Consider the following 27,773-nt stretch of genomic DNA (forward strand, 5'->3'; position numbering starts at 1 on the left):
TTGCTCCATTCCGCGAACCTCTATTTAAGGACATGGCGAAATACTCGTGCTCCTGTGTACAAGTGGGCCCACCACGCAAATCCTCTAGAGCATTCTGACCATATTGGCGGGCCCAAGAAATTCCAGGCATAGTTCGAGTGTATCGCTTTTTGTTGCTTCGGCTGGGGACTCGAGATGCTGAGCAAAGCAGGGGCAGAGCCAGAGACACAATGTCGAAGAAGAAATTACAAAATCAGAAAATCAGAAAATCACAAATTAACTAAATTAACGGCGCTGATAAGCACGCAGTCCGCCCAAAAGGCCAGCCACGTAATCACCGAGCTCAGCCACGAGTTTCCAAGGGGAGGAGCCAGCAAGCCAACAAGCAAACAAGTCATCAAGCCACCCAGTCGTCTGAATCCCAAACCCACGATCTATGCGCATGCGCAGCGAATGGGTATGCATATGGGGGCGTGGCCATCTAATTAATTAAGCCATAAAGCCAGCAAAATGAACGACGGCAGCACGAAAACGATGGAGCGATGAACGGGGGGGCCTTATTTTTATATACTCCGCACTCTTTGGATGGGAGCGAAGAGAGCACAGTGCTCTTTCGAAAAGAGGAAACCGGTTCCCCAAGTTTGGAATATCGAGCGAACATCGTTGGTGGAAATACGCTGAAGTTTATTAGGTATTTGCACGCCATCTGAAGAACAACGAACGCCAGCTATCGATCGCAAGCGCAAGTTTAGACCGTCGAATCGTTTCGAATTCGTATTTGGAATGAACCACAATAAAATCGCCACAAATAAAGTAAACAGTCCAAACAAGTGCCTAGCGACATATAAGCAAACCAACTGCAACGCATACGGAACAAACAAAAACACAAATATTTCCCATAACTGCACCAAATCCACGAAGTCGAAACAAAGTTAAACGTTTTTTTTACGAGACAACTTAACAAATTTTCCAAAAAAACGGATATTAAAGCAATCACTTCGCGACAAGGAGACAACCAGAGGAAGACTTCAAGATCTGACAGCAACTCATAGAGGCCATAAAAAGGACAGCAGGAAGCAAAGGAATAAAGAAGAATAATCAACCAGATGAGAAGGGAACGTCTTCAATGATAAACTTTCGAAAACGTTTAGAAAATAACAAACATCCTAATACACCACAAAAATTACAAAAACGCGAGAAAGGATTTGGTAAACCATCCAAAACCTAATTAACAGCAGTTCGACAAACATAACATTTATAGTAAAAATTCAATAATACAACCCAAGTTTTAAAATCGCAACAATTTAATAAAAACATTCAAAACCATTCTTAAATAAAATAAAATAAAAGAACTGCAAGCAAACAATTAAACAGATTTAAATGAAAAGCCACAAAGAAACTTAAAGCCATTGGAAACCAGCCGTACAATCGATCCAGAACTCAAAACACAAGCACAAACCAAACAGCAACTCCACTCTTCGCCCAAAATTCAAATTCCCCGACAAGCGAGCACACTGCGCAACACTCGAGCGCTGCATCCCTGGACTTCCGCCGCATTCCAACACTGCAGGACTGTCAGCTGTCAGTTTTCCTGTGTGTGTGTGCGCGCGTGAGTGTGTGCGTGCACTTAAGAAACTTAAATTCGCGTTCTTGGCCAAAAAACCCGGGTTGTTAATAAGTTATAGCGTTTCCCTCGACTGAGAACTTGGCCCCCAGGCAGCCGGGCACGAAAACCGCCCCAGAAACGCGTCCGCCGCAGCCGAAAAGGCCCAAAACGCCAGCGAAACGCGCGCGTTGAGTGTTTTCTGTGTGGTTTTATTTTTGGAATATAAAGCGATCTGATCTGAAAAGTGTGCCGCGGCCGGATTCTAGATATTCAGATTCCCAGCACCCGAAACCCAAACGCAATAATAGACGCGCGCGGTGCCTTGGATCTCTACGGCTCCACGGTGGAGAACTTTTACCTCAGAATGGATCCGACGCGAGGTGACTCGCGGTACAATCTCAACTACTCGATGAGTAGCATCGGGCTGAGCCTGGCGGATCCGGCGGACATGTACGGCAACCCGGCCCTGGGGGCGGGCCGTCCGCCCTCCGGCGGCCTGCTCCAGAACATGGGCGGGGTTCCGCCGATGCAGCGCCCCAATCCCGCGGCAGGAGCTCCCCCTGCCCCCCAATGCCAAACGCTCCACAGCCCACAGCACGCCTCCCAGCAGCAGCAGCAACAGCAGCAGCAGCAGCAACAACAGCAGCAGCAACACCAGCAGCAGCAGCAACAGCAGCAGCATCCCCAGCAGCAACGCGGCCTCAAGCGCTCCGGCAGCGACTGCTACGAGGATCACCACCGCTCCTCCGGCGGCCTCACCCTCCAAGGACTGGACAGCGTGGCCAGCGGTGCCGTCGACGACAGCGTAGACAACTACAACCCGCTGCCCAACAAGAAGTCTCCGCCCGCCAACGGCAAAAAGACAAAGGGACGTGTCAAAATCAAAATGGAATACATCGACAACAAGCTGCGTCGCTACACGACCTTCTCCAAGCGCAAAACGGGCATCATGAAGAAGGTAAGATCGCTGGAGAACGCACCCCTAGCCATCCCCATCCCCATTCCCATCGATATACCCATTCCAACCCCAAAATCGAAACCGATCCCGGTGCCCATCCCCATACCAATCCCAATCCCAGCCACGATTGGCGCTGCAATTGGGATGTTGACATTGGGCCACGTTTCCAGCGCATGTGCAATTAATAAATGCTTCGGGGATTCGGCTGCGACGGAATCCAGAAGTTCCCCCACAGCTCTGGCATTGTTCTGCCTCCGTGAAGAGCGGGGATTTATTGCCAATTGGCCATCGGCACAGTGGTCGGGATAGCTGGCACAGGAGGAGCACTATCTCGGAATATCACTGCAAGTAGCCACTGATTAGAACTCTGGAGCGAGCAAAGACAATCCACAAGTTCCAAGTTGCTCATTGGACCATTACAAGTTCTAATTGGAAATTGCTTATAGGCTAGCTGTAGGTTGGAATCCTAAATGATTTGATTGGGAACTCCCTAAGTTCTATATTGTTCAGAGACTCCAGAACCCCAACCACTGTGCCCGCGAAGTTACCATGCTCATCTCCAGAACAGTAGCCTCCTCCGATCCTCTGCTTTTGGCCAGAACGCGTCTGTTTGGCCAACTGCTTGGCCAACTGTTGGGCCGCTTTGGCGGCGTTGTGTAAGCGCGGTAGCCCACGATTCCGCGTTGCCTTTGTTTTCGGCTTCATAAAATGTTAATTTGCCGCCGCAATTGCATTCAAAGGAGGCTCTCCTGCCCACGGAGCACTCCTCCCCCGACAGTGCACAATTGATGCGTGCTCCTTGTGGATTCCGGCCAACAAGTCTCGTTGCAACTGGCCGGCCACGTTGCCCCGTTGCCTTGGCATTTTCAAATGACCAATTTTCACACGCAAACTTACATAATGCCACTGCATTAGCTCCTGCCGCTTTCCATCGATCTGGGGGCCGCATATGAAATTTTTCACATTTCTCAAATAGACTTCCCTGGCCACTTGCAGCAGCACTTGGCCAAAACCAAGCCCCGATCAAAATCAGACAAAAAGCATCAACATCGCGGCGCTAAATCACGATCTCAGCACGATCTTTGCCCAAGACACAAAATCTTATGAAATATTTGACCCAAGCAGGCCAGAAACTGAGACGTTGCAGCTCGTAAATTTCAAAGGGGATATTTGAGAAAATGCTAAGCTTGATATACTCTAGAATGGCACTTAAAATCAAGACTAAAATACATCCATTTAGATTCTGGCAAAGCCACAAAGTAATTAAGTATGATTCCGTAGTTCAAAATGTCCTTGAGTTAATGCATCCCAGACTGGATTCTCTTATGAAAGCGATCAGTAGCCAATCTCATTTGGTGCCGGATTGGTGCTTGGTTATCGGTGAGGGTATCCAAAACATTTGACCCCTGGGACATGGGTTCTCGGGTTCTCGGGGGCCGAGCTTATGACAGGCGCACGCCCGGGACAAAAGGCCGCTTCCATAATGTACGTTCCAAAAAAAATATCGTTTTGGTGACTTTGATGCGGTCCCTCATCGATGTCCAGCCGGCGGACAGTTGACAGGCAGACAATGGGATTTTGGCTTGGCGCTACCAGCGGTAGCTGCAACAAGCGGTAGCGCAGCGGCGATGTGAGGCGATCTGCAATCGGCCATTCCCATCCCAATCCCAATCCCTACCAGCCAGGCGACCAACAAATTGCGGCCAATGAACTTGGCCCAGAGAGTTGTCGCGCCAACCTGCTGGCATGCTTTCCACTGGCCAATTTTGGTCATTTCGATCTGGCCGAGAGTCGGGGCTTGGATTGGGCGTGGGTGGCGGTGGTCAGAAGGCCAAAAAAGGCGACGAGAGTGAAAAGTGAGCTAATGTCCAGAAGTGATCTCATTTGTTGGCCAGCCTAATTGCGTGGGCCGCATCATCGATGGACTCGCAGCTTTCGCTTGTGACTTCTGGCTTCTGGCTTCTGCATAATGCACAGCCATCGAACAAGCCATCGACAAGTTCCCAACAATTGGCCATGGCTAAAAGGGCAGCCGGGCGCAAAATGCCGCCAAAAGGTGTTAAATTGAAATCACGAGGCCTGGGATTGGGATTGGGGACTGGGGATTGGGCCTGGGCTTGGGAATTGTTTGTTTCGGGGCCAGCTTGCAGCACGGAAGCTTAGCCCGCTGCCTCGTCGGCAGATTGTGCCCAGATAAGCCGCAGAAAGCCGGGCCAAGAGGCTCCACGTCGGCTCGCCTTTTGGCCACATGCAACAGGCTGTGGCCTCAGCCACATCGGGCAACAATCGGCTTCTAACAAATGACTCTCCATCTGGACGAAGCGGTCGCGGTCTCTGGGGCTGCCTTCTTGTCCTGTCAACGCGCTCGTACCCCAATCCTCGCCCGAATCCGAATCCGAGTCGTGTCCTTTTGTCTTTGTTCGAAATTCAAATTGACATGAATTGTTGGCCTGCGCGCGGTGCCCAAGTAGCCTTCCTAGCCACACAATCGACACCTACTCAGAACCAGAAGCAGCATCAGAATCGGAATCCGATTTCGAATCGGAATCAAAACGAGAATAATCGGAATCCGATTCAGATTCCGCTTTCGGACCGTGTCAATTGTTTGCATTTACACATGTTACACATAAAATTGGCAGCCAATCGATGTCTGCCAGGGTTCGGGGTTGGGGTAGCCCAATCCAATCCAATCCAATCCAGTGCGATCCTATCCGAGGCGATGCGATGCAATGCGATCCGCCGTATCCACTACCAATACCCAATTCGCATCGCAATCCAGGCAACAATGTGTACAACAATTTCATTAATATTAATAAATGTTCTCGCAGCGTTTGCTTCTCGGTCGGCCAGTTATTTATGCGCTGTGTTTTTCGACTCACACTCACGGCAGCAAAAGTGGCGGAAAAGTGGCAGAAAAGCAGCCGAAACTGTATCCAGCCAGACCGACTCGACTTTATCGCTTTTATAGTAATTACGAGCTGTTGATAGGCAGCTTAGGCTACCGTCTAATGTGCAGCAACACGGTCCGTGGCCCGGGGGCCTATCCACATCCAGCATGGAGCTCCGTCGCTCCATCGCGATGCTTGCGTGACTTTCGGGTCTTTTGCGTGGGCGTGCTGGTGGAAAAAGTAGGGAAAGAAGGGCCTGACTTGGCGATTTCTCTGGCAGAGTAGTCGAAATGGGTTGGCTGTGATCGGTCTGGTTTTATTGAAGATTAAAGATGTTTACAAAACGCACACGATTGCTTATGTGACGCCAGGCAGTAATATGGGTAACTAGGTAGTTAAGTAGTGCAACATTAAGTTATAGTAATAAATTGGCCTTTCTTTTGGTCAGAAGGGAGATTTGTGTTTGCATAATGGTAAAGTACGGAACCAACCTCTAGTTTAAGTGGCCAACTCACGCCGCCATCTCTGGTAATTTAAAGTCCGGCACATTCGGGATCCCGCTTAACGCGCCTTATCGCTGCAACATAATCGCATAGTTGGTGGGGAAATTTATGTGCCGCTCGGGGAACAGGCACACACGCTTCTCCAGTCCGCAGATACGCGATACGCGATACAGATAGCATCGAGTACTTACCACGATCCTCTGCTCTCCCTCCACTTTCAGGCCTACGAGCTGTCCACGCTGACCGGGACGCAGGTGATGCTGCTGGTGGCCAGCGAGACGGGCCACGTGTACACATTTGCCACGCGCAAGCTGCAGCCGATGATCACCTCGGAGGCGGGCAAGCAGCTCATCCAGACCTGCCTCAACTCGCCGGATCCGCCCAGCGTGGGCGGCGGCGACCAGCGGATGTCGGCCACCGGGTTCGAGGAGACGGAGCTCAGCTACAACATCGCCGACGAGGACTCGAAAGTAAGACAATTGATATACGGTCACCACGGGCACGCTCATCTGGGTCACCCGCCGGCGCCGCCCTCGCACTACAGCCTCGAGCAGAGCCTGATGCAGTCGGGCTACAGCGGCGGCCAGGCCTCGCCGCTTTCCCACGCCCAGTACGGCGGACACGGGCACCACGCCCACGTGCCGCACGTGCCGCCGCCGCATTCGACGCACTCGCACATGTCCCACACGCATGCGCAGCGCTAGGCTTCTGGCTAGGATTCCTAGGCAATATCCGGGACTTGGTTTTGTGCGGTGAGAGCGGAGGGGGTGCTGATCCCCTCCAGGCTACAGCTTTCTTCATCAGTTCCTCTAAGATAGGCTTCTAGGATGCTATGGTCCACTGGGCTTTGTATTCTGGCTCTTACTTTTCAAAAGTGAAATGAACGTTTGTAAAGTAACTGCTGGCTTACGAAGTTCGATTAGGATCACTCCAAAATGACTCCCTTTTGAAATTCTGCATAGTTTTCCCGGTTTTCCCGCACTAAAACCAAGCCCGTTTAGTTAGACAGCTCATAGACAGTTCATATGTTTAGCAGATCCAAAGTGCAGCAAATGGCTTGATCGAACTTCGATACTTCGTATTTCGTGTTTCGGATCCATGGCCAATACGATCTCGCCGCTCGTTTTGTTCTTGTTTACCGCAGATAGCAGTGTTTTGTGTTTATTAATGTGTATTTACATTTACATTTACATTTTTTGTATACTAGTCAAGACTCTACTTAAAGGCGACTGTGCCATAGCAAGCTACAGCCCCTCCCAGTACATCGTACACCCCATAGACCCCATAGACCCAATAGACCCAGTGCCCCCAGCTGCAGCTTCCAACCCAGTGCCATTCTACCGAACCACGAGACCACTAGACCACTAGACCACAAGGCCACTAGAAACACATCGAGACACAGCCGAGACTGCTTAGTTAGTCCTTAAAGTTAAGCCATAAGTGCAATACCACACACAACTTAGCAGAAGCAGGATACTTTCCGCAAGGATTTGCTGTACAGAGTCTAGAGAGTAAACAGCTACTGTGCGTTTACGAAACTTACACTTAGTTTAAACAAGTTGATAGCAAATAATACGAGTATATGTATGTTAAAGCAATGTCGAAGGCGCCGGCGGCCGACTTCCTGAGTGTGAGTGCGTGTGCGTGTGAGTGCGAGTGTGTGTGAAAGGGTGTGCGTGTGTGTGATGAGCGTGCTCCGTAGAGTTAAGCGTACTTTCCAGATGCGTTAGCCTAATGTTAGTTGTATTACCGCGCTATAGTTATGTTTATCTGATCGATCCGATTGGCTTTTACTGACCCTACTAACTGGAGTGTTGCATGAAGAATCGCTCTGAATCGCTCAAAAAGAACTAAGTTGCAAGTTGCTGCGTGCAACATGGCCACTTCCTACTCACATTTGAGCTGTTTGCTTTTCGCCTTTCTACTAATATTTATTGTACCTATACTTAAACCTAAATACCAAATTAAAACAGCTCAAAGCAAGTTCTCTCGTATCCGTTTTAATTGTATTTATAACTTTATGTTTACTTCGTTAGTGAAAATACTCAACCACACGTAATTTAAAAAACGAAACACACGTTTCTGTCAAACAGAAAGCCGAGTAATTTCTTAAATACTAGTTAAATTTATTATTTAATTGATCGTGCAATGCGCCGAAGCGGAGCAAAGCAAGCGACGTAAATCGAATAACCCTAAAGCAATTTACCCAGTAAGCCTAAGCCATCAACATATGTTTAAAGACACCACAAAATAGTATCTACATACCAGAAACATAAATATATATATTATTTAGCGCAATATTACGAAATAATAAACATAAAACGAACAAAACCCAAAACCGCAGAACCCCAACATGTTTCCAGCTGTTTCAAGAGCAAGGTTAAGAGCACCGCGATAAGACCGAACCTACCTCCAGCCTACCCAGTTGCCAGCCTGCCCACATCTCATCTAGCATCTATCAGCTAGCAGCTAGCAGCTAGCATCTATGTAGTAATAATCCAATCCCACTGGCGAGTGGGTCGTCGGCTCTTCATGAATGAATTCGTAACTGAATTTCTGTCCGTTTCGCTTTTCCTTCGATGTTGCAAAGAGCTTCCGCTTTGTGGCTTCCAATAAAAGAGTTTCGGCTGCGGGGGCTCTGTGACGTCATGACAAGCAAACCATGCTGGCGACGAGTTCATAAATCGATCAGAGCCACCACCACTGGCTCGTCATGCACCACCGGCCAAGTCAGTCAGTCACTCGCTCTCCTCCCCTCCCCGCTTGGCATGCAAATCGCGTTTCTGGCTCGTACTTTTCAATGCCAAAAGCTTGGCGTAGGCCCCACTGGCCTCTTGGCTGCCCCGATGACGTGTGCCACGATCCAAGCCCCCGCCCCTCAGTTCCCCCTCTTCCAATCCAGTCCGATCCAACCCAGCTCAACTCAACTCGACTCGGCTCAGTTTTTCCATTCAGCATGGGCCGATGAATGAAAGCCAAATGTTGTGGGTGTGACACCAACGCCGGCTCAGGTCATCAGTTGTTGCTCTACACACAAAGAAATGGCTGGCGTTTCCACCGAAAGTGAATGGGACTGGGAAATCGTTCAACTAAGCCCTTTCCACATGTAATGGCTCTTTGGAGCGTGGTCAGCACGAATGGCCAAGAAGTCCCTCATACATTCAGCATTTAAGACACAATCTCGTTCAAGTGGCCCCGAATTCTTGCAGTGTTGCCGTTGGTAGCTGCCTGCCAGCTGACTGATAAAACAAAATCCATAACTCGTACCGCTGCTGCTGTAGGTCGTTCTGCCGCCGCCAACTCTTTGTCCAGCCAAGGTTAATTGCCGACTTGCAGTGGGCCGCTCGCTGTTTGCCAGCATTTGCTGGCTCACTAGCTAGATACGTGCCTATGTAGCTGTGTGTATCTGATAGATATCTGTGTGTGTTTGTGTGTGTGTATCTGACTCCCATCGAGAGTGCGATCCATCAGTCTGCGCGGGTGTCTTGGCTACACGGATCGCCTTCTATGGTCGCTCACCTGCGCATCATCATCCCAGCCGCCCACGAAGCCGGAGCAGTAAGAAATGCGAGTTTGTTGGCTTCTACGACTCGTGTTTATTTCAAAACTTTATTCAAGATACATTACTTCAACTTTATTTGTGTGTATGCTTATTATACAAATGAAATTAGCCGCTTACTGCGCTACTAAATACTTCGTTGTGATGCTTTCTGCTCGAATCTAGTGCCGTGAACCTTGCCCCCCAATTCCTCATCATTAGGTATAGAGAAGCCAAGGAAGGAAACAAAGACCAAACCTCTGGCCCTGGCCTCCTCCTCCTCCACCTCCTCCTCGGCAGTGGAAGCGGGAGCACGGGTGCATATCAGTTTGAGAAATTAAAAGCATTTTGCGGTTTCGCTGACTATCGAAGCTGCGTGCCGCTCGAGCCTCTAACGACATTTCAATGATTTGCTGCTTGGCTCTGGCTGCAGTTGCTGCTGTTGCGGCTGCTGTTGCAGTTGCTGCTGCTGTTGCGGCTGCTGTTGCGGCTGCTGCGCCTGCAACATGGCCACGTGCGCAGCACAAGACGCAGGCGGCGGAGGACACAAGCATTTGCAATGCTCGTCGATTACGTACGAGGGCGACCTCTGTCAGGCAGCGTCCAGCTGTCCGCTGTCCAAAAGCCACCAACAACGCAGCCACGCAAGGAATCTCCTCCGCGGATTTTGTGTTTAAGCCGCCGCTGCGAGTTCTAACCGCATGCCGCCACAATGTCCTCTTAATTTCCTAGCCCGCGCTCACCACGCGATGATATCGCCGACGATCCTCTGGAAGCCTCCTCCCTGCGGGCCGAGGGGACTCCATCTCCCCCTACTCATCTCCATCTCCATCTCCGTCCACAGGCACATCCCCAATCCGAATCCCATCCAGACGTCGTCCTCTGTCTGTGCGCTCGTTTTTTAATTCAACTGATTGTACTGCGGCTTCTGGAATTCGGCATTTCTTAAAGCCTTTGCTTTGCGCACACACATTGTGAGTCGGCAACTTCTGGCGACTTGGATGCTGGGTACTTGGTACTTGGTACTTGGCCACTTGGCCATCGACAACCTCCAGCTCCTGATGCCTCTGCTCCTCCTGCTGCTGCTGCTCCTGCGCCGCCGCCTTCGCAATCTGAAAAGGTTAAGAAATGACAATTTGTGAGCGTTTTTTCTTTTCTTTCGTTTCGTTTCGTTTCGTTTTGTATTTCTTTGTATTGTTTTGGTTTTGTCGTTTCTTCGTTTTTGCCAGTTGGCCAGTTGGCTGGCTGGCTGGTTGGCTGTCTTGCTTTTGCTTTTGGCCCTGTTGCTTTCATTGTGATTATTTAAAAGCCAGACTGAGACCTTAACGAGGCGCTTTTGGCCTTTCAGCAGGACTCACATTTAGTTAAGCAATTATTGGGCCGCAATGCAAACAAATAATGCGTACATTGTGTGCCTCACAGTCTATCTGCCTCGGTGGCTCCCCTCCCCTCCGAATCTCAGGCAGCCCCAACCCCAACCGAACCGACTTACTCCACTGATTTTCCAAGTTAATCAAAATTCTTGGCTATCCACGTCGAAATCTCTGCGACCTTCCCCGCCCGACCCCCTCCCTCCTCCGTGGCTCTTCTAGCGCCGCCGAGCCACGCCCATGCAACGCCCCTTCAGTGGAGCGTGGCGGAGGCAGCGATTTGGAGGAAACTTATGGCTTTCCGCCGTACCGCTCCCGCCATGGATACTTATATAGGCACAGGCAGCTCCGCTTCACTGACCAATTTATGGCTGGGAATATTTCTTCTTTGCCAGTCTGGTTGCCACATAGCCACACAGCCACATAGTGTGGATTTTTCAGCGGAGATGCTTGCCTAATTGTGCCAGGAAATGTTGGGTGAAATAGCTACAAGTTACTAGGAAGGTACGCAGACTCGTAGTTGTTAAGCTTTGATTTGAATCAATGTCTAATCTCCCTTGCCAACTTTTATTTCACCTATCGCCAGATATAAATACATCCATATTTATAGCATCTATTACTCCGAAATGGTGTAAAGTCGTTTAGAAATAGTTGTGAAAATTGCTAAGACCTCCGCTTCTAGTTGTTTGCTTAATTAATGGCTTTCAATGATCTGCCAAATAACAAGCTTGGCCAATAAAGTGTTGACAAATATTTTTGAAACTTTTCAAGCTGACTAGAAACTTTGCTTCCTTCTATGTATATCTATCTTCTATCTATAAATTTGAAGCAAGTTCGAGCAGAACTCCAGGAAAACTGTACTTTACAAGAAGAAAACATGTGTAGTAGCCAAAGTCTGTAGGCAAAACTTTGAGCTGGCGATTGCGACTGTGCCCATCTTCCATCTCCCGAATCCGAATGCTATTCCACTTTCAATTCCAATTCCAATTCCGATTCCGATTCATTATATAATGAAGCACATGCGGACTTCCCACATGAAACGGGGCAACAGCCGCCTCTGCCCACAGTCCGCACAAAAGTTAACAAAAGTTAACAACAATCGATGTTCGGCTGGCTCAGCTCATTTCCTGCCCACAATAAAATGTTGAAATCTGGCGAGATGTATGTGAATAGTAATTCGCATATAACATTCTCTTAGACCTGGGCTTGTTGGCCTGGCCCAGAACTAAGCACTAGTAAGTACCACGTTGCCACTCTATGTTGCTGCGCTAATGAAAGTGCCATAAATTTTCAATTAAAGACTCAAGGCAAACCCTCTGATTGGCAGCGATTAAGTTATCCAGCGAGGCTCACTTCGCAGCTCGGCTGCAATTATTTGCGAATTAACATTTATAACACTTGATCCTGTGCGTATCCGCTGAAAGCTGGGCTCTTCGCCACTTGACGCTTCAGCGCATTTAAAAAGTATTTTTGTGCCACTGCCACAACAACAGCAGCAGCAGCAGCGGCAGCAGCAACAACAAAGTGGCAGAGTGCAGCGGCAAGAAATATTTGCCGCATTTTAAGAGACTCGCAGCGTCCGTCCCTCCGTCTGTCCGTCCCTCTGTCCGTTTGTTGTATGTCTGTTATGCGGATTCATTGCAACCGCAGCCACTTGTTGCGAGTTGCTTCTGCTGCTGATGTTGCTGCTGCAGTTGCGCTGTTGCTGCTGCAGCTCCTGCTGCTGTTGCTGTTGTGCTAAATTTCACACCGACAATGAGCGCGAGCCAACAATGAATGAAAATTACTGGGCCCAACCGAACTGAACTGAACCGAAGTGACGGACTGAGATGGCCAAACGACCGCAGGCTAAATCGATACCTTAATTCAAAGGCACGCCAGACCGCATTTTTGGATAATATACTCCAGCTCCATCCGCTCCAGTGAGCTGATGTGCCGCTGCCACTGCTGCAACTGCTGGTGGCACGCGTGAGATTTCCTGTCTGCAGTTTTGGGACATTTCATATCGGATTTCAGCCAAATTTGGCGTCCTTTGTGGCACGCGGGGTACGCACACACATAAACATCGATTCGGCGGGCTTATCGGCCTGGGAATTGTGGCAATGGCAGCGGCGAAGGCTCATTGTTCTGGCCGTGTGTTGCCAGCATTGCCAGCGTTTCCAGCGTTGTGCAACGACTTTAAAAAGCTGTTAACATGCGTTGTCATCGCTGCCATATGTTGCACGACAGGCGACTCCTGGTCGCCACCAGCAGCCGTACTCCATCCACATCCATATCCACATCCACCGCCACCGTCATCGCCATCGCCATTGATCGGCGATCGGCGATCGCTTTTGGGGCAGCTGAGCCACCGGCGACGGCGACTTGTCAACCACCTGGCACAACTGCACCACTTTTGTGGCGGTTGCATCAACGGGCTGAACTTCAAACCGGCGGCAGGCGTTGGTTTCCCTCGAAATCTACGCGAAAGTGGAAACGCCAGCGATTTGCGTAGCCCGCAGCGATAGTTATAGCTTCCTCAGCTCACATGTGCCGTCCCTTATTTGGAAGCTTGTGTGCGAAGCGCAACAATTATACTCGTATGTGCGGCGCGGCCTGAGCAGACTCACACAGGCGAGCGAGCGCGAAAAAAACCAGCACAACCACATCGGTGCACTGCGAGAAATTCCCATGATTCGGCTTGGCCATGCGCCAGAACATCAATACCCAAGGTAAATGGCAAGGCACTCGAGCGTGAGAAAGGAATTCGATTGGGAAGGATTCATTATATTACTACGTGTGACCCACCCTTTTCGCGCAGTGTAGCGTCGGCGGCCGAAAGCCGCGTCGCGAGTTCAGTGCGAGTGCAGCGGAAAGGAGCAGTCGTCGCCACATTGGCTGACTTATGACGAAAATAATTGCTGGCTATTGCTATCGCCAACTGGCGATCGCGTCATCATCGCTATCGATTATTCGCAGAAAGCCCATCGCAGTTAGCCCGTTTTCATTAGCCCGTTACACGCTGCGTATGAGTAATCAATAATAATTTGACCGCCGTTCCATTCCTATTTCCACCATTATTTCCCATTTTCCCATTTTTCCGATTTTCCCTCGTCAGCGAGTGTGTGTGGTCCCCAAATCGATTGCCATAATAATTTCGCGCAGATATAGCAAATAGCACGGCAAATGCAGGCACAACCACTTCGCCGGCGACAATCAACGTACTGAATTGTAATTTACTTAATTTCGAATCGTTCTGAATACGCAAATTTTGCATTTTGCCCAGCGGGGAAAAAAGTGGAAGAAAACATTGTCCGTGCATTAGTTACATGTCTATAAAGTCGCGCTTGTTTTCGCTTACTCGCTGTTATGAAAGGCGACTGCGCGGCGTCTGTTTTGCCTGCTTTTTGGTTGTTTTGCAGCTCTGCTGCTTTTCTGCTGCGTTTGATATGCAAATTGTGTGCTTTTACAAAGAGACGCAGAATTATCGTATCTGTCGACGTTCGTTGTTGTTGTTGTTGATGTTGTTGATGTTGTTGTGGGAGCTTTGAATCGGGGGTTCCATATGGTAATTCCACACGCTTACTCCAGCGGGCTAAGCCCAGAAAATCGGATATTTGGTGGCCTAAGCTTCACATTTAAATTTAATTTTTATAGAGTCGATAGCACCTTTTTTCCGTGAAAGGAGGAGGAAAACTTCTCTGGATTTGGCCAAACTTCCTGCTGCAGGGAAAGCATTTTGGGGAAACCTGCGGGTGCCACACGGCGTATGCGCAATATTTGCGTAAGATCTTTGGACATCAGCAAGCAGCTCGGACTCGGCTTTGTTTTTGATTTCGATGATGGTTGTGGTTGTGGTTTTGGTTTGGCTGCCACTTACGCGACAACGCCTTGACATGCCCACACGTCCGGGGACAACAACACCCAACAAGTTTGCAACATGCCACAGCATTTTGGAATGTTTTGCCGCTGTTGCGGCGTGTGAGAATTCACGAGTGTGTCCCTCCGTCGGTGTGGGGGCAACCCTTAATAAGGGAGCCCAAATTTATAATGTGGCACGCAATTAATTCACTGCCACAGCCACAGCTGCCAAACGAAGGCGCAAAAATTATCACACCATTCAAATGACGCTCACGAATGTTTTTTTTTTTCGAGTGGCGAATGTTGCGGGATTGGCTGGCCACCAGCGAGCGACTTGCAACATGCAACAACTGGTGGCAAGCAAAGTCGACACATTTTGTTTGTTCCGAACCGTTCTCTTTGGCGGCAAACATTTAACAAGCATCGCCTGTCCGCTGGTCGAGGATGCCACCTAGAAAGCTCACGCTAGGCGTCCAATTGGCTGCAGTTGCCGCCGATCATGGTCATGCCACATGGTGCCCACCGTCCACGGCGTCCACTGCCTTGCGCCCAATGACTGCTGACTAGTGCCCAGTGGCTGGTGGCTGGTGCCACCAAGTGGACAATGCCCGCGTCTTCGGCCGGTGGTCCTTTGTCTCGGGAGCGCTCCTTGCCGCCTGCCTGTCAGTGCTAATTTGTGGCTGCTCGTGCAGTGCCACTAAAAATATAGCCATAAATGCTGATCGTCAGGGAGGAGGCAGAAATCTGCATGTCCTTAATGCCGGCAACGTGCGAGTTTTACAAATTACGAAATGAGCAGTCGAGCAGTTGAGCAGTTGAGCAGCCAGGCAGTCGCAGTCCACTCGTTTCCACTTTTTCCCACGTCTCATTAAAATTGCAGTTTAAATTCAAGATGCTGCCTCTGTTCTTTTACTTTCTATCATCGTCATCGAGTCATCCAGTCACCGCGTTACCAAGTCACCGAGGCAGCGGTGCAGGGATGCAGAGATGCAAGAGATGCAGAGATGCGAGCCAAGACGACGTCCCATCGTCATTATTGTCAACTCTCAACGAGTTGCCAATCGTCTGTCGTCCGGCTTCTGTCTTCTGTCCCGGCTATCTTTCTGCCTGCCGTTTCTAGATTGATGTCTCTGCAGTCGGGCAGACAGTCAGTCAGTCGGTCCACGAGTCCATGGGTCCATCTGTCCATTTGTCCATCTGTCCATGTGTCCCGAGTCCGGCTGTCCGAAAGTCCCGCGGAATTATGCGAGGCGGTGGTGACCGGGGGAGGGAATGGAGCTGGAGCTGGAGGTGGAGGTGGAGGTGGAAGTGGGGGAGTGGGCAGAGGCCAGCTTGGCACAGTTTGCGCACTTCGGCATCTCCACTGCCCCTCGCCGGGATGGAATTTTGGGGCGGAGATTGCCCAACTTCGAGATAAGGCACACAATTTTCATTTGCGAGCTGAAGAATTTCGGGGACTATATGTGATATGCGTCGAAAATGTATTTATTAAACGTGTGTTTTCGCATGGCCTGAAAGACTGCTTACGTTTCACATACGAGGATGAAATGATGGCATTCCTAAGCACAAAAAACTCTCAAGAGGAACGTTCTTTTCAATGCTAAGTAATTATTACAACTGTGTTCTATTCAAAAGTAAATCAATTTCTATTATGCTATTCAGATGTACTTTAGATACCTAATGTATCTACCTAATCTAACGTCTATTCTAATCGTAGAACATGCAAAAAGGACTTACATGTCCTTCTGCAGACTGCTTCTTATCTGTCCTAAGCAAATGCCAAATGCAATCACTTGATCAAACCGATTTATTCGACAGTTTTTGAGAGCTGATGACTGCCAAGTATTTCAACAGAAAGAACTTCTCATCCGATCCGCAAGTTCGTTGAAATTGTGCAATTCTTTTGTTTGATTTGGCCGCTTAGTTGCGACGTACTTTCAGCTCTGCTGCCCACGATGTGGATAATTGTTTAGCTGTTATTGTTGTTATTGGACGTTAATATACATTTGATTCTTGTTATACATACGAGTATACGAAAAGATGGAGTGTGTGTGCGCCTTAATTAAAACCGTGCCCGCTGCTCGTAGGAGTTAATTAGACTGCGGAGGTGTACGGGCCCAGTTTTCAGTTTGTAGTCTTTAGTTTTCAGCTTGCAGCTTTCAGTCTCAGATCCGCCGATCCGGCGATCCGGCGATTCAGCGATCGTTCGCTTTCAAGTCAAGCCCCAGCTATTAGTCGCTCAATATTACGCGTTTGGCGGACAACATTGTTCTTGCTTTTTGCGCTCCCCGTGTTCTGTGATCTTGACTTATCGACGGTACGGGATGGATCGGGTTGGGGCTTGGAGTTGGGGATGGGGATGGTATAGGGGACACGGGCTGCTGCTGTTCACACGCTGCTCATCAACAATTGCTGTCACGAATTTTCCACTCGGCGCTTTTTGCGCGCGCTACTTGTTTGTATTTTAAAATTTATTTATTTGTGCAGCCTCCACAGTCTCAGATGCTCAGAAGTCTCAGAAGCTGTGGAGCTCTTTAGCTCTGGATCTCAGAGGCCTCCACACACACGGCATCGATGGGGATGCTCTCGTGGAGTGAAGTGAAGTGGGGTGGAGTGGAGTGGATCGTACGCGCGTAGTGTGTGTGCTCCTCCTGGAGCGCACTGAAGAATGCATTTGATCAGATAATGTAATTCGCATTTTAAATTGAGGCGCATTCCCAGTTATACTTCTTCTCACATGCATTTACCTGGCCGTCGCAGGCATCCTTCGATTTGCGAGGCGGAGGAGTACGACTGCTGGACTGGGCTCCACAGCCACATCCACATCCAGCTCCAACCTCATCTTCTCCAGAGGAGCCCCACGAACATTGCGGGCGTTGCATTATTACGCACAAGTAAATCATCGAAAGACGTGGCTGCTGTCCACTGTCCACCGTCGAAAGCCAACGGCTTGTTAAGTAATTTAGTTGGCCTTTTTTGCCAACTCTCTGGGCGCATTTTGCTTTTTCTATATGGCATTTGGCATATTTGTTTAAAGAGCTTCTTGTGAGCTGAATTTGTTATTGTCTCTTTAAATGTAATAAATTGGCATTCAATTAGGCCAAAGGTGTTTTGTTCTCTGGTGGGTAGAAGTGCTCCTTCGGCTTGGCAGTTGATCAGTTGCTCAGGAAATGTGATCGGGTGAAATGCGGAGGACTTTCGAATAAATAACAAACTATTTGTAATTTATTCACACTATGAACTACCTTATGTGTCTGCTAGAATATATATAATTATACAGTTTAAAGATCAGAATCTTCTTTCATTTGGATTTGCTATAATTGCTTTTATTCTTTTTCAATTTATATTCCTTTTTGTGAGCAACTTGCGACGCCTTCACTTCGATTTCCTGATCCCCAAATCTGGTGGCTACCTGGCCAATCTCGGTTCGAGCCAATCTGGCTGGCATTAGCATATCGGTCATAAGATCTATAACTAAACTCGACGGACAGTTGACAGTTTACTCCGCCCCGCCCCGCGGAGACGGATCGCAGATTGGATCGGACGGTACGGGATCACATGGCATCACATGGCAGCACATGGGATCCGTCATGCGAGCCTCTGCTCGTCCTGCTTTCTAACGATGGCATTTTTGATATTTGTGACACGCAGATTTTCCATCAGTGTCAACAAGGCATTGTTTGGCGAACGTCAACGTGGTTGGTCTCGCTCCTCCGACCTCCCGTCCACTCCGGCCATCCCGATCTCCCACTCCTCCGGCTCCAGACTCCCCACTCCCGACCACCGACTCCCAACTCCCGACTCCCGACTCCTGACTCAACTGACAGACTCGATCGGCCGTCCGATCGTCGTCGATTTTTCAGCATCAGAGCAAAGGCAGGCAAAGTCGGGCCAATGCAAAACCGAATGCAGCGCGTACATTTGCATAGACACAAAATTATATGAGACCAGGACCGAGACCGAGAGCCGGGCCCGAAACGCAGCTCCCTGGTCTTTTTGTGTCTGAAATTTATGTACCCACACAATGGGGTAACAAAACAGTTGGAGGAGCTCGGTCTCCGCTGCTGGGGAGCCGTGGGGCCCGTGGGCCCGTGGTGTTGGCCTAAACACCATTCTAGCGGTTCGTTTAGCTTGTTTATTGGCATGAAAATCTATCAAAAATGCATCATGCACTTTATATTTATTGTACGTAAATACAAAAATAATGTGCTTGACATTTGACCCGGCCCAAACCACAGCGACAACAGCGCTTTGGCCGTGCCACATGTTGCCCATGGTCTCTTGCCAATGGCCAAGTTGCCAAGTTGCCAGGTTGCCTGCAAGTCTGCAAGTCCCGACTGATTATGAAACTGGCTGCTTTGTCGGTGTCCGGGGATATTTGGTTATTGTCTTCGGACTTGCATTCTAACACAAATCAAAGCGGGCAACAGCAATCCCAACACTCGCCACTTAAACGCTCGTTTATAACGTTGTTAAAATACAATAAATAGCCAGGACTCGCAGCAGGCGGTTCTCACTGCCTCTCCGCCGACCCGAGCCCATTTCCATTGCTCATGCTGATTTATGAAATGTGGACGCCGATGTGGCGGCCCACAAGCCGCAAACAGAGCCCCCCCGCCACCACCCTGCCAAAGGCCAGCTTTCTGGCCAGGCTTAGACCCGGCACTGGGTACTGGGTAGTGGGTACTGGGAGCTCGATACTCGGTACTCGATGCCAGGGGCCTCTAACTGGGCAAAGTCGGCAGGGGTGAATGTGTGTGATTGTGGGCCCGTGATTGAGTTGTCGGCCTGCTGGGCTACTGTTTGCAGTTCGCCGCGTGGCTTATCTTGCGGTGCATCGCAGCTGCTCGACCAGCCTCCACTTATCACGGCCTGGCAGGAAGGGGTCAAGGATTACGGCTGCACTGGCACACCGAAAGTGTTTGAGTCGGAAACTCGGCCGCCATCAGTGCTCCACTTAATGATGTTTATTGTGCGAGACAGTGCTATTAGCCCAATCTATCTAATACCCAATATATCCTACATGGTCACTCCTAGCCACAATTGCATTACTTAGTATGCCGTACTCACCCATAAGTAGGTGCCAGCTGGTCTTGTCCAGATCTTCCAGCTATCTCCTTCCCAGCATCCGCGATCTCCCCGATCAGGTCTCAAGTATTCAAGTCACCATCTTCCGATGTGTCCGTACGCTTTTCTTCACACACTTTCCAGTTTCAGTTCTCACTGATTGATCACACTGTTCACGTCTTTCAATCACTGAACTCCAGAATGCCAGAAGCCAGTAGCCAGAAGAAAGAAGCCGAGGATCGCTCCTCGATCGTCGTGCAGGTCACGCAGTTGCTCACAGACTGAAAACGTAACCCCAGCGGTCGGAGCTCTTGAGTCCCGAGCCGGAGCAACCCGAGGAGAAACCCGTTTGGAGGGGCTTAAGAGTAGCACTGCGATCCGCACTGGAGGGATGGGTGCGAGAGGGAGGCCACATGCGGCCGATCCGCTTGCACCTTCGGGCCGCTCTCTTCGAGCCTCTCTTAAGCCGCCTATTAGGCACCTATACCTTGTATATAGTCCTCCATGTAGCGCCGAGATGTGGGCGGGACTTGTATTAGATTTTATAGACCCGCTTGTGACTCGCTCACCAATTCCATCTTGGGCCGGGCCCATGTACATTGGCTGCGTGGGGACAGATGGACACATGGACACATGGACAGATGGACAGATGGGTAGATGGGCACACAAATGAGTGGTCCCCGGCCGCAGCAGGCATGAAAATTCAATTTACACCAACCTGCTACAAAATGACGTATCTCTGCATGTATTTACTGCGATTTATTCACTCCTATATGAGTATATACTCGAATGAATATCTGCAGCGGGTACTTCGCTGTTGGGTGTAACCAGTTCTCGAGCAACAAATATGAAATCAGCGATTGAATATTTTGTATTCCGCTTGTGGGCGTGGGCACGCTCCGGTCCTATAGATGGTCTTGGCTTTGTTTTTGCTCATTTTTGTAAAATGACACAATTTAACGATTTCCAAACAGTTCTCGGCTTGGTCTTTGACTAATGATGAAGGCGCTGGAACTGATTTGTCAATTAGTTTTGGAGTCGGCTCGGCTGTGCTCGATTTTGGTAACGTTTACTGAGGGGTTTCAATTAACGGATTCAGTTTAGGTTTATATATATGACATATATCAGTTAAAGCTGTTCTCATTCTAAACATAATCTTAGAGTTTACAAATGGGAAATTACTTTTCAATTAGTTTTCAATACGGGCACTGAAACAAGAGCTATTTGAGACTGTTTCTTGGACTTCAAAGTTTAAAATGACCAATGTCATTATGGTGTTTGGCAACGCTGTACCATCTATCCAATTAAAATGAGTTTCTCAAATGACAAAACAAACGCTTTAAAATTGATTTATAAGTCCCCTCCGCCACGGAACTTTATCAGAGCCACCAAGGCACGCATTCAATGGGTTGCCCAGCATTTAATCGCTGTCAGGGGCTCCAGATTGTTTGCTCAGTTAGGGACCTTCTGCGACTTGGCATGGCTAAATCTAGCCAAACATCGAACCCAGTTGCCAGTTGGCTGGGCACCCACATCAGCAGCCGTCCCCTTGCAGCCTTCCAATCGGAGGCACTTAACATACGCCGAGTTGAGATCTTGTATTCGTATAATTGCAATTTCCATTCAACTGTTTGTTCGCCGCCGCTCTGTGTCCGACTCCGTTTCATTTGTTTGGCTAGTTTTGCGGTTGTTAGTGCCCATCATAAATTGCAGAAGCGGCCAGGGGATCCCCTCCAGCCACTGGGCATGCGGACCAGGAGGAGTGGCCAAGTGGAGCAGGGAAAGCAGAGGGAAGCAGGGGGAGTAGAGGGAGCGGCACAGGCTAATCGGTGGCGTTTCATCTGCGGCCTGCTGTCCTGTTGTCCTGTTGCCTCTTGTTCGCCTGTCGGCGCACGCATAATTAGGCCTGAGGACAATCGTTTGGGTCGCTGCACTGCGAGAAACTAGTGCGACTGATTTGCATATGACACAACAGAAACTAGATACTAGATATTGGGAAATTCACAGTCATATAGCCCTAGAGTGATATAGAAGCGTGATTTATTCTGAACTCATATTTCCTGTTCATTGTAATAGAGCATATGTTAGCTCTACATATCATTTAGCTGAGTGCACTAGTGGCAGGTTACCCCGCGCAATTTGGCCAAATAATTGGTAACCGAAAACAATAAGCTCGTTTCTCGTACTCCCAACCAATCGTGGCATCCTAATGCGGTCCAGACATTTAAATAGATGCTAATTCCCATCATAACTGACTGGAGACCTCGTTTCCCGTTCCCCGTTCTCGGCTCCAAATGAACTAATGAATTTGAACCCGCCACTCGATTGTGGCAGACTCACGACGAGGCGATTGGAGGCGACTTGCAACTTCCTGCTGGCCGCTTTCTTTGCGCGTGAATCCGTGTAACCGCAACCAGCAACCAGCAACCCGCAATCCGCAACAGAGAAAAGGCACAAAACTGTGATTTGCCCAAAAACAGAAAGCCGGCCAGAAAGCCTCGCTTTGCGGATATAAACGCTTTAAAACTCCATATTGTGGCCTGGCCCGGATGCGACGACAATTGTGAAGACGACCGACCAAATGGCCAAATCCGACTCCCAGTTTAGCTGGCAAATGTCTACGCAGTGTTGTCGCTTCTGCCGCTTTTGTTGCCCTGCGTTGTTGCCTGTTGCCAGTTGGTTGTTGCCAGTTGGTTGTTGGTTGTTCGCTTGTTGCCGCTCCGTGTCAACTGACTTTTGCCTCAGCTTTCGGCTTTTGTTTCCACCAGCCCCAGCCAAGCCGCCCCATTTTGCTTAGCCAGCCAAGCCATCCCATAACATTTTCCCCAGCGTTTCCTGCTCAAAATGTTGCCGCTGTCCTGAGGTTCTGATTGTGTGATTCCTCCTACGAAATCGAGGGACAGTGGTTCACAAAGATGTCTTACTTGAACTGCAAAGATGTCACAATGAATGGTTATCATATGTTTTGAATATTCACTATTCACATTTAGATTATTCACAAGAGGTCCCAAGTAAAGGTTATAAATACTTTAAAGAACCCCCGACTTTCCAGCTACTTTAGTATCCAATGAACAAGTATACATTTTTTATAGAGACTGCGATTGTGTTGTTGATTTCAATGATGTGCCGTTTGGGCAATAAACACAAGAATCGGAGCAACCCAAAACCATTTCATCTCGTATGCAAACCCCTTTGTGCCACTGTTATCCTTTGGCCTGTTCCCTGGGCAATTGTGCGTTAGATTTAAGTGCTTTCGTTTGCCAGGCTTAATTTGCATTTTTATTTTTATGTTTTCATTGAAAGCGCCAGCATCAATGGAGCCCGCTGGCTTCGGACGCTTTGGAGGCTTTGGAGGCTTCGGAGGCTTTGGAGGCTTCGGAGGAGAGCACATTTGGCTATTCCTTTGTTTTGGGCTCAAAGTTATCAGTGTCGGTAGATGTACACGGCATCAACGGTAGCAGCAACATGCAAAATGCAAATGTTTATTGGCCAAATGCTGAACGATCTCGGCCAGCTGAACTGAGAACAACGGTCCTTCTGGCTTCGCCTTCGCCTCCGTCTCCGAGTTGCCGGGCGATTGGAGCGGCGGGTGCTGACTGCCACAAAGTTGTCGCCTTTTGTTGTGGCAGCAACCATTTTGGTAAAAACAACTAATCAATTGGCAAATGTGCCATCCGTCAATCACGCAGTCAGTTGGCGGTGGTGTAGGTCACACGACACCACTCGCGGCGGCTGCTGCTGCTGCTGCAGCTTTGGTTGCAACTTGAAGCTGCAACTTGAGCTGCAACTGCAACTGCAGCGGCCACCGAATTGACTCGCATTCACTTTTGGGGCACATAAAATGCCACCTTGGTTGTGAATGTCAGTTAGCCAATTTGAAAATTCATTCATTCAGCGCTTTGACGACTCGCTGACTGACTATTGCCAACATTTATTATTAGCCTTTCCCAAACTGACTATTTTTGGAGCTGCCGATGGCCACACAGCAGCAGGCGCAGTAGTCGCAGCAGTCGCAGCAGTAGATGTAGTAGATGCAGCAGCCGCAGCAACAACAACATGCCGCACATATCACAGCAAGACAAATTTCTATATAATTGCATTTGTCGCAGGCTCTCCGAGCCTCGAAGTTCGATACCACTGGCGAGGCCAGATCGGCCAGACAATGCCAGGCATTATTTTTATATAAATTGCATGCCATTGGCCCGGCCAGTTGGCATTCCATCCAGCCAATTGTCGTTGGAGAGTTGAGACTCGAGAGTCGAGAGTCGGGGCAGGGTTTTTCGCTCCGATTGTGTTTTTGCCTCGCTTTTAGCCGGGCTCAAACTCTAATTGTCATTTAATGAGACACGCTCGGCATTTGCGCACGACACACGACTATCAATTTGGCAAGTTGCAGTTGCCCGCTGCCAACAGTAGCATCAGAATCAGAATCAGAATCGCAATCAGAATCAGCAGTAGAAGAAGCCACCGATGAATCTGTTGGATTTGCTGACAAGCCAACTTGTCACAATGCATCGATTCTGCAAGTTAAATGCATCTAGCATCTTCACCAAAAGATACGCTATTTAAGAGATAAGCTCAAAAGTAGCTCAAGATTATAACCACTCAAATCCCTTTCTAATAGCATGTACACTGAATAAGCGTATTAGATGTGTCTAATAAGTATGTATTTATAGATTAAATTTCTTGGCATGCTGCATGCTTGCCCGGTATACGAAATTGTTGTCTTTGCAGATTGCTATGTGCAAATATCAAATGCCAAAAGAATAATTTCTAATTATATTTACCTTCGACCAATTAAGATGGTATATTATAAGGTTTTCTGGCGACATCAATCCCTAAATCAGTATATACTGATATAGGCAATGGGAGTAAAACCTGTTAAATAGTTTAATCGGATGATAATGGAATCACCCCCAAGATGATGTCATATGAGATAGCTGCGCAGTGAGCAGATGAGGGGTTTTGTTCCCGTCGAGTTTCAACAGCCTCCGTGGCGCAATTGGTTAGCGCGTTCGGCTGTTAACCGAAAGGTTGGTGGTTCGAGTCCACCCGGGGGCGCATCAAAGAAATTTTTTTGCTTTTTTACTTTTAATTTAATAAATAGCTTCCCTAATGTTTTTGGGTTCATAAAGCTTTTATTTATTGCTTTTGTGTGGCGAATTCAAAGTGTGCAATTAGTAGAGGGAAATCGCACACGCTGTGGGAGGTCTGCGAATGAATTCCGTGAACACAAAATTTATTGGGCAACTGAAAAGAACGACGAACGAACAGGCGTATAATTTGATTTTTATTGAGCGATAGCAGCGCCATTACCAGGATTACTTCAAGCCTTATACGTGTGTGCTTCAGCTGCAAGCCTGGGCACAATGTAACCTTTACGCGAGCAGCTCCACTTTCAGCCGCCTTCTGGTTTGCTCACCGGTTTTTTTCGCATCTGCTTGCTGCTTGCTGCAACTGACTGAAAACCACGAGCGTAACAACAGTTGCACATGCAACATGCACATGGTGGGTTGGTGTCGCCAGCAACGTGGCCAAGTGTATCATGGTAACTTGGAGACAGTTTGTCGTCGCTGGTTTTGCTAATTAAAATGTCTTGGTGCTGTCACTCAAAAGGCGGTCGCCTGATCCACTGCCCAAGTCGAGTCGAGTCGAGTGGAGTCGAGTCTCTTGGTTGGCAGCGGACGACGGCGACGGTGACGGTGACGACGATGACGACGCCCATTTTAGTCGGCAGTCAGCGGCAACAATGCGATTTTGCCTTTCGCGAAATGCTGCCGCTGCTGCCTCTGCTGCCTCTGCTGTCTCTGCTGCTACAATTTCATTGGAAGTCCGCTGATGTCTGATGATGTGGCAGGGGCACGCGGCGTATGCGCAATGCGACTGCGATCTCCCTCGCACAAAATGGCGATCGCATTGTTACAGTTTGCAATTATTTTGATTTATTTTTTGTTCGTCCCAGCGCTCGAGCACTAATCAAAATTAAAATGACGCGCTCGCTGCCATCCCATCCCATCCAAGGCGATGCGATGCGGTGCGACGACAACGACGATGATGGCCCCGCACCGATCACCCCACCCCGCTGGCCGGAGAGCCAGAAATCAATATTCTAAATTCTTTAACGCGTGTGCACATTTAAGGCAACGCCAGCTCATTGAGATGCGTGCCGGCGAACAGCCTGGCCAGCACTTATACGCAATTTCGCGCCATATTTGGGCCAAACATATTGGATTTTTTTGTCATCTCGACGTCTCCTTGCTCCCTGCACTTGGCCGGCATATAGAACAGCGCACCGGGCCACAGACCACAGATCCCAGCCATCCTAAGCTATGCTCAGCTTAACTGCTTGAGATCAGCCTGCCAGACTGTTTGTCTACTCCACTAATCGGGTGTCTTGGCTTGTTTCTTTCCAGGATGACCGATCGCCTACCTCGTCGGGCAACGAGTCGGATGATTCGTCGGACGTGGAGATGCCGTTGGAGGCGGCTGAGGTGGCAACCAAGTTGCCGGCCAGCAAAACAGAGGTATCAGCGCCTCCAGCTGCCTCCTGCTCGGCGGCTACCGCGTCCTCTGGCCCCAAAACCATGCCAGCATTGAACTATCAGACTGAGACCAACAGCGGACCCTCGACGTCCACGGCCGCCGGAGGAGGAGCCTCGGCGGACAGCAAGTACGTCTACTCAGCTGCCTCGATTGCCAACATACCGCAGAAGATGCTGAGGCAGCTCATCCAGTCGGGCCACTTGCAGGTGCACGCCGAAGAGGGTGAGTAGCACTGAAATCCCTAAGTGAAGCGCCAATACTAAACAGACACCCATACCCCACTTACAGATGGCAACCAGTATGTGACCATACCACTCAGCTCCACGGCAGCGAACCTGATAAAGAGCAACAAGCTAACAGCCTCCGGATCGGGAGCCCCAGGATCAGGAACGCCCGTCAAGAACGATGCGAGTGCCAGTGCCGACAAGCCGTTGACCATCAAACAGGAGTTCGATTAGCCCCCAGCTACGCCCACTGCTTATCCACCACTGAGAACTGCGTTTATCCACACTTGCCACACACCATCTGGAAAATCATCAGCAGGAGATTACCATTACTCCATACCACTACGTCATACCCACTACTCTCTTAAAGTCTATCCAAAGTTTTCGCGTCATCGGCCGGGGATGACGATCGCCTGCTACGTCTAAGTCATACTATATCTACTATACCGATACTATTTTTTATACCTATACAAGAAGAAGTGAAGTGAAGAAGAGAACACCCTGCGCTGGTACCCAAGATGCCAGCGGCATATCTACATACGTAAGTTTTAAAAGTTTTGCAAGTTATACAACAACATACAACATACGTACAGGCATCTGCTGAAATCGAGATGAATTATGATCGATGATTGTATGAGAAATGGAAAACGAGGATGATATGGATGTTCCTAAATCGCAGAGATCATGTTGCTTTGTTACTAGTTTATATTGTTTTATTATACAATACATAAATACATATAAACCAACTTTTTTTGCATAAAACCAAAACGCCAGTGTGTTTCATTCGAGGTGCAACCTGCTTAATCCTTTAAATTAAATGATTCTTGCCAATTTGCAGGCAACTAAGCCAGGTAATTCATGGCTCAATCAAGTGAAATGACACTTAAGCAGCTGAGAGCCCGCCCCAACGATTATGGACACCTACCTGCTAGTATATATACTATACATAGTTTGTATCTACGAGTATGAGAGTGCTTGGATTAAGCACACTCGCAAAAAGAGCAACGGAAAATGCCTTTTGGTATTTTGCCGCTTGATGGATGTGTCCGTGGTGGGTATTGTGCAATTGATTGATTGACGACATAATCTTATTGACACTTAACCTAATTAAACGTCGCTCATTACCCGCCGGCTCAGGTAGTCGCACTCACACTCACACTCGCACTCGCCGTCTAGCACCTGTTACCGCTTATGGCCCTCGATTGGGGCTAAGGAGCCCAGGTCCCCGTCTTCCCATTGATCTTTCTGGCCGGCGGA

General features: G+C 49.0%; 2 protein-coding genes and 1 non-coding gene across 3 annotated transcripts; 2 read left to right on the top strand and 1 right to left on the bottom strand.

Annotated features, from left to right (window-relative positions):
- Positions 1 to 1,345: 1,345 nt before the first annotated feature.
- On the top strand, positions 1,346 to 27,284 carry LOC122614041 (serum response factor homolog). Its single transcript, XM_043788501.1, has 4 exons — positions 1,346 to 2,543; positions 6,156 to 6,404; positions 26,163 to 26,514; positions 26,581 to 27,284. The coding sequence occupies exons 1-4, from the start codon at positions 1,950 to 1,952 to the stop codon at positions 26,748 to 26,750; spliced, it is 1,365 nt and encodes a 454-aa protein (XP_043644436.1). The 5' UTR covers positions 1,346 to 1,949; the 3' UTR covers positions 26,751 to 27,284.
- On the bottom strand, positions 9,020 to 9,295 carry LOC122612438. The gene has a single exon (XM_043786058.1). The coding sequence runs from the start codon at positions 9,293 to 9,295 to the stop codon at positions 9,020 to 9,022; it is 276 nt and encodes a 91-aa protein (XP_043641993.1).
- On the top strand, positions 24,737 to 24,810 carry Trnan-guu. The gene has a single exon. It is a non-coding gene; the product is annotated as a tRNA-Asn (tRNA).
- Positions 27,285 to 27,773: the final 489 nt, after the last annotated feature.

Source organism: Drosophila teissieri, chromosome 2R (assembly GCF_016746235.2).
Source record: "Drosophila teissieri strain GT53w chromosome 2R, Prin_Dtei_1.1, whole genome shotgun sequence".
In the NCBI taxonomy this organism is placed as follows: Eukaryota; Metazoa; Arthropoda; class Insecta; order Diptera; family Drosophilidae; genus Drosophila; species Drosophila teissieri.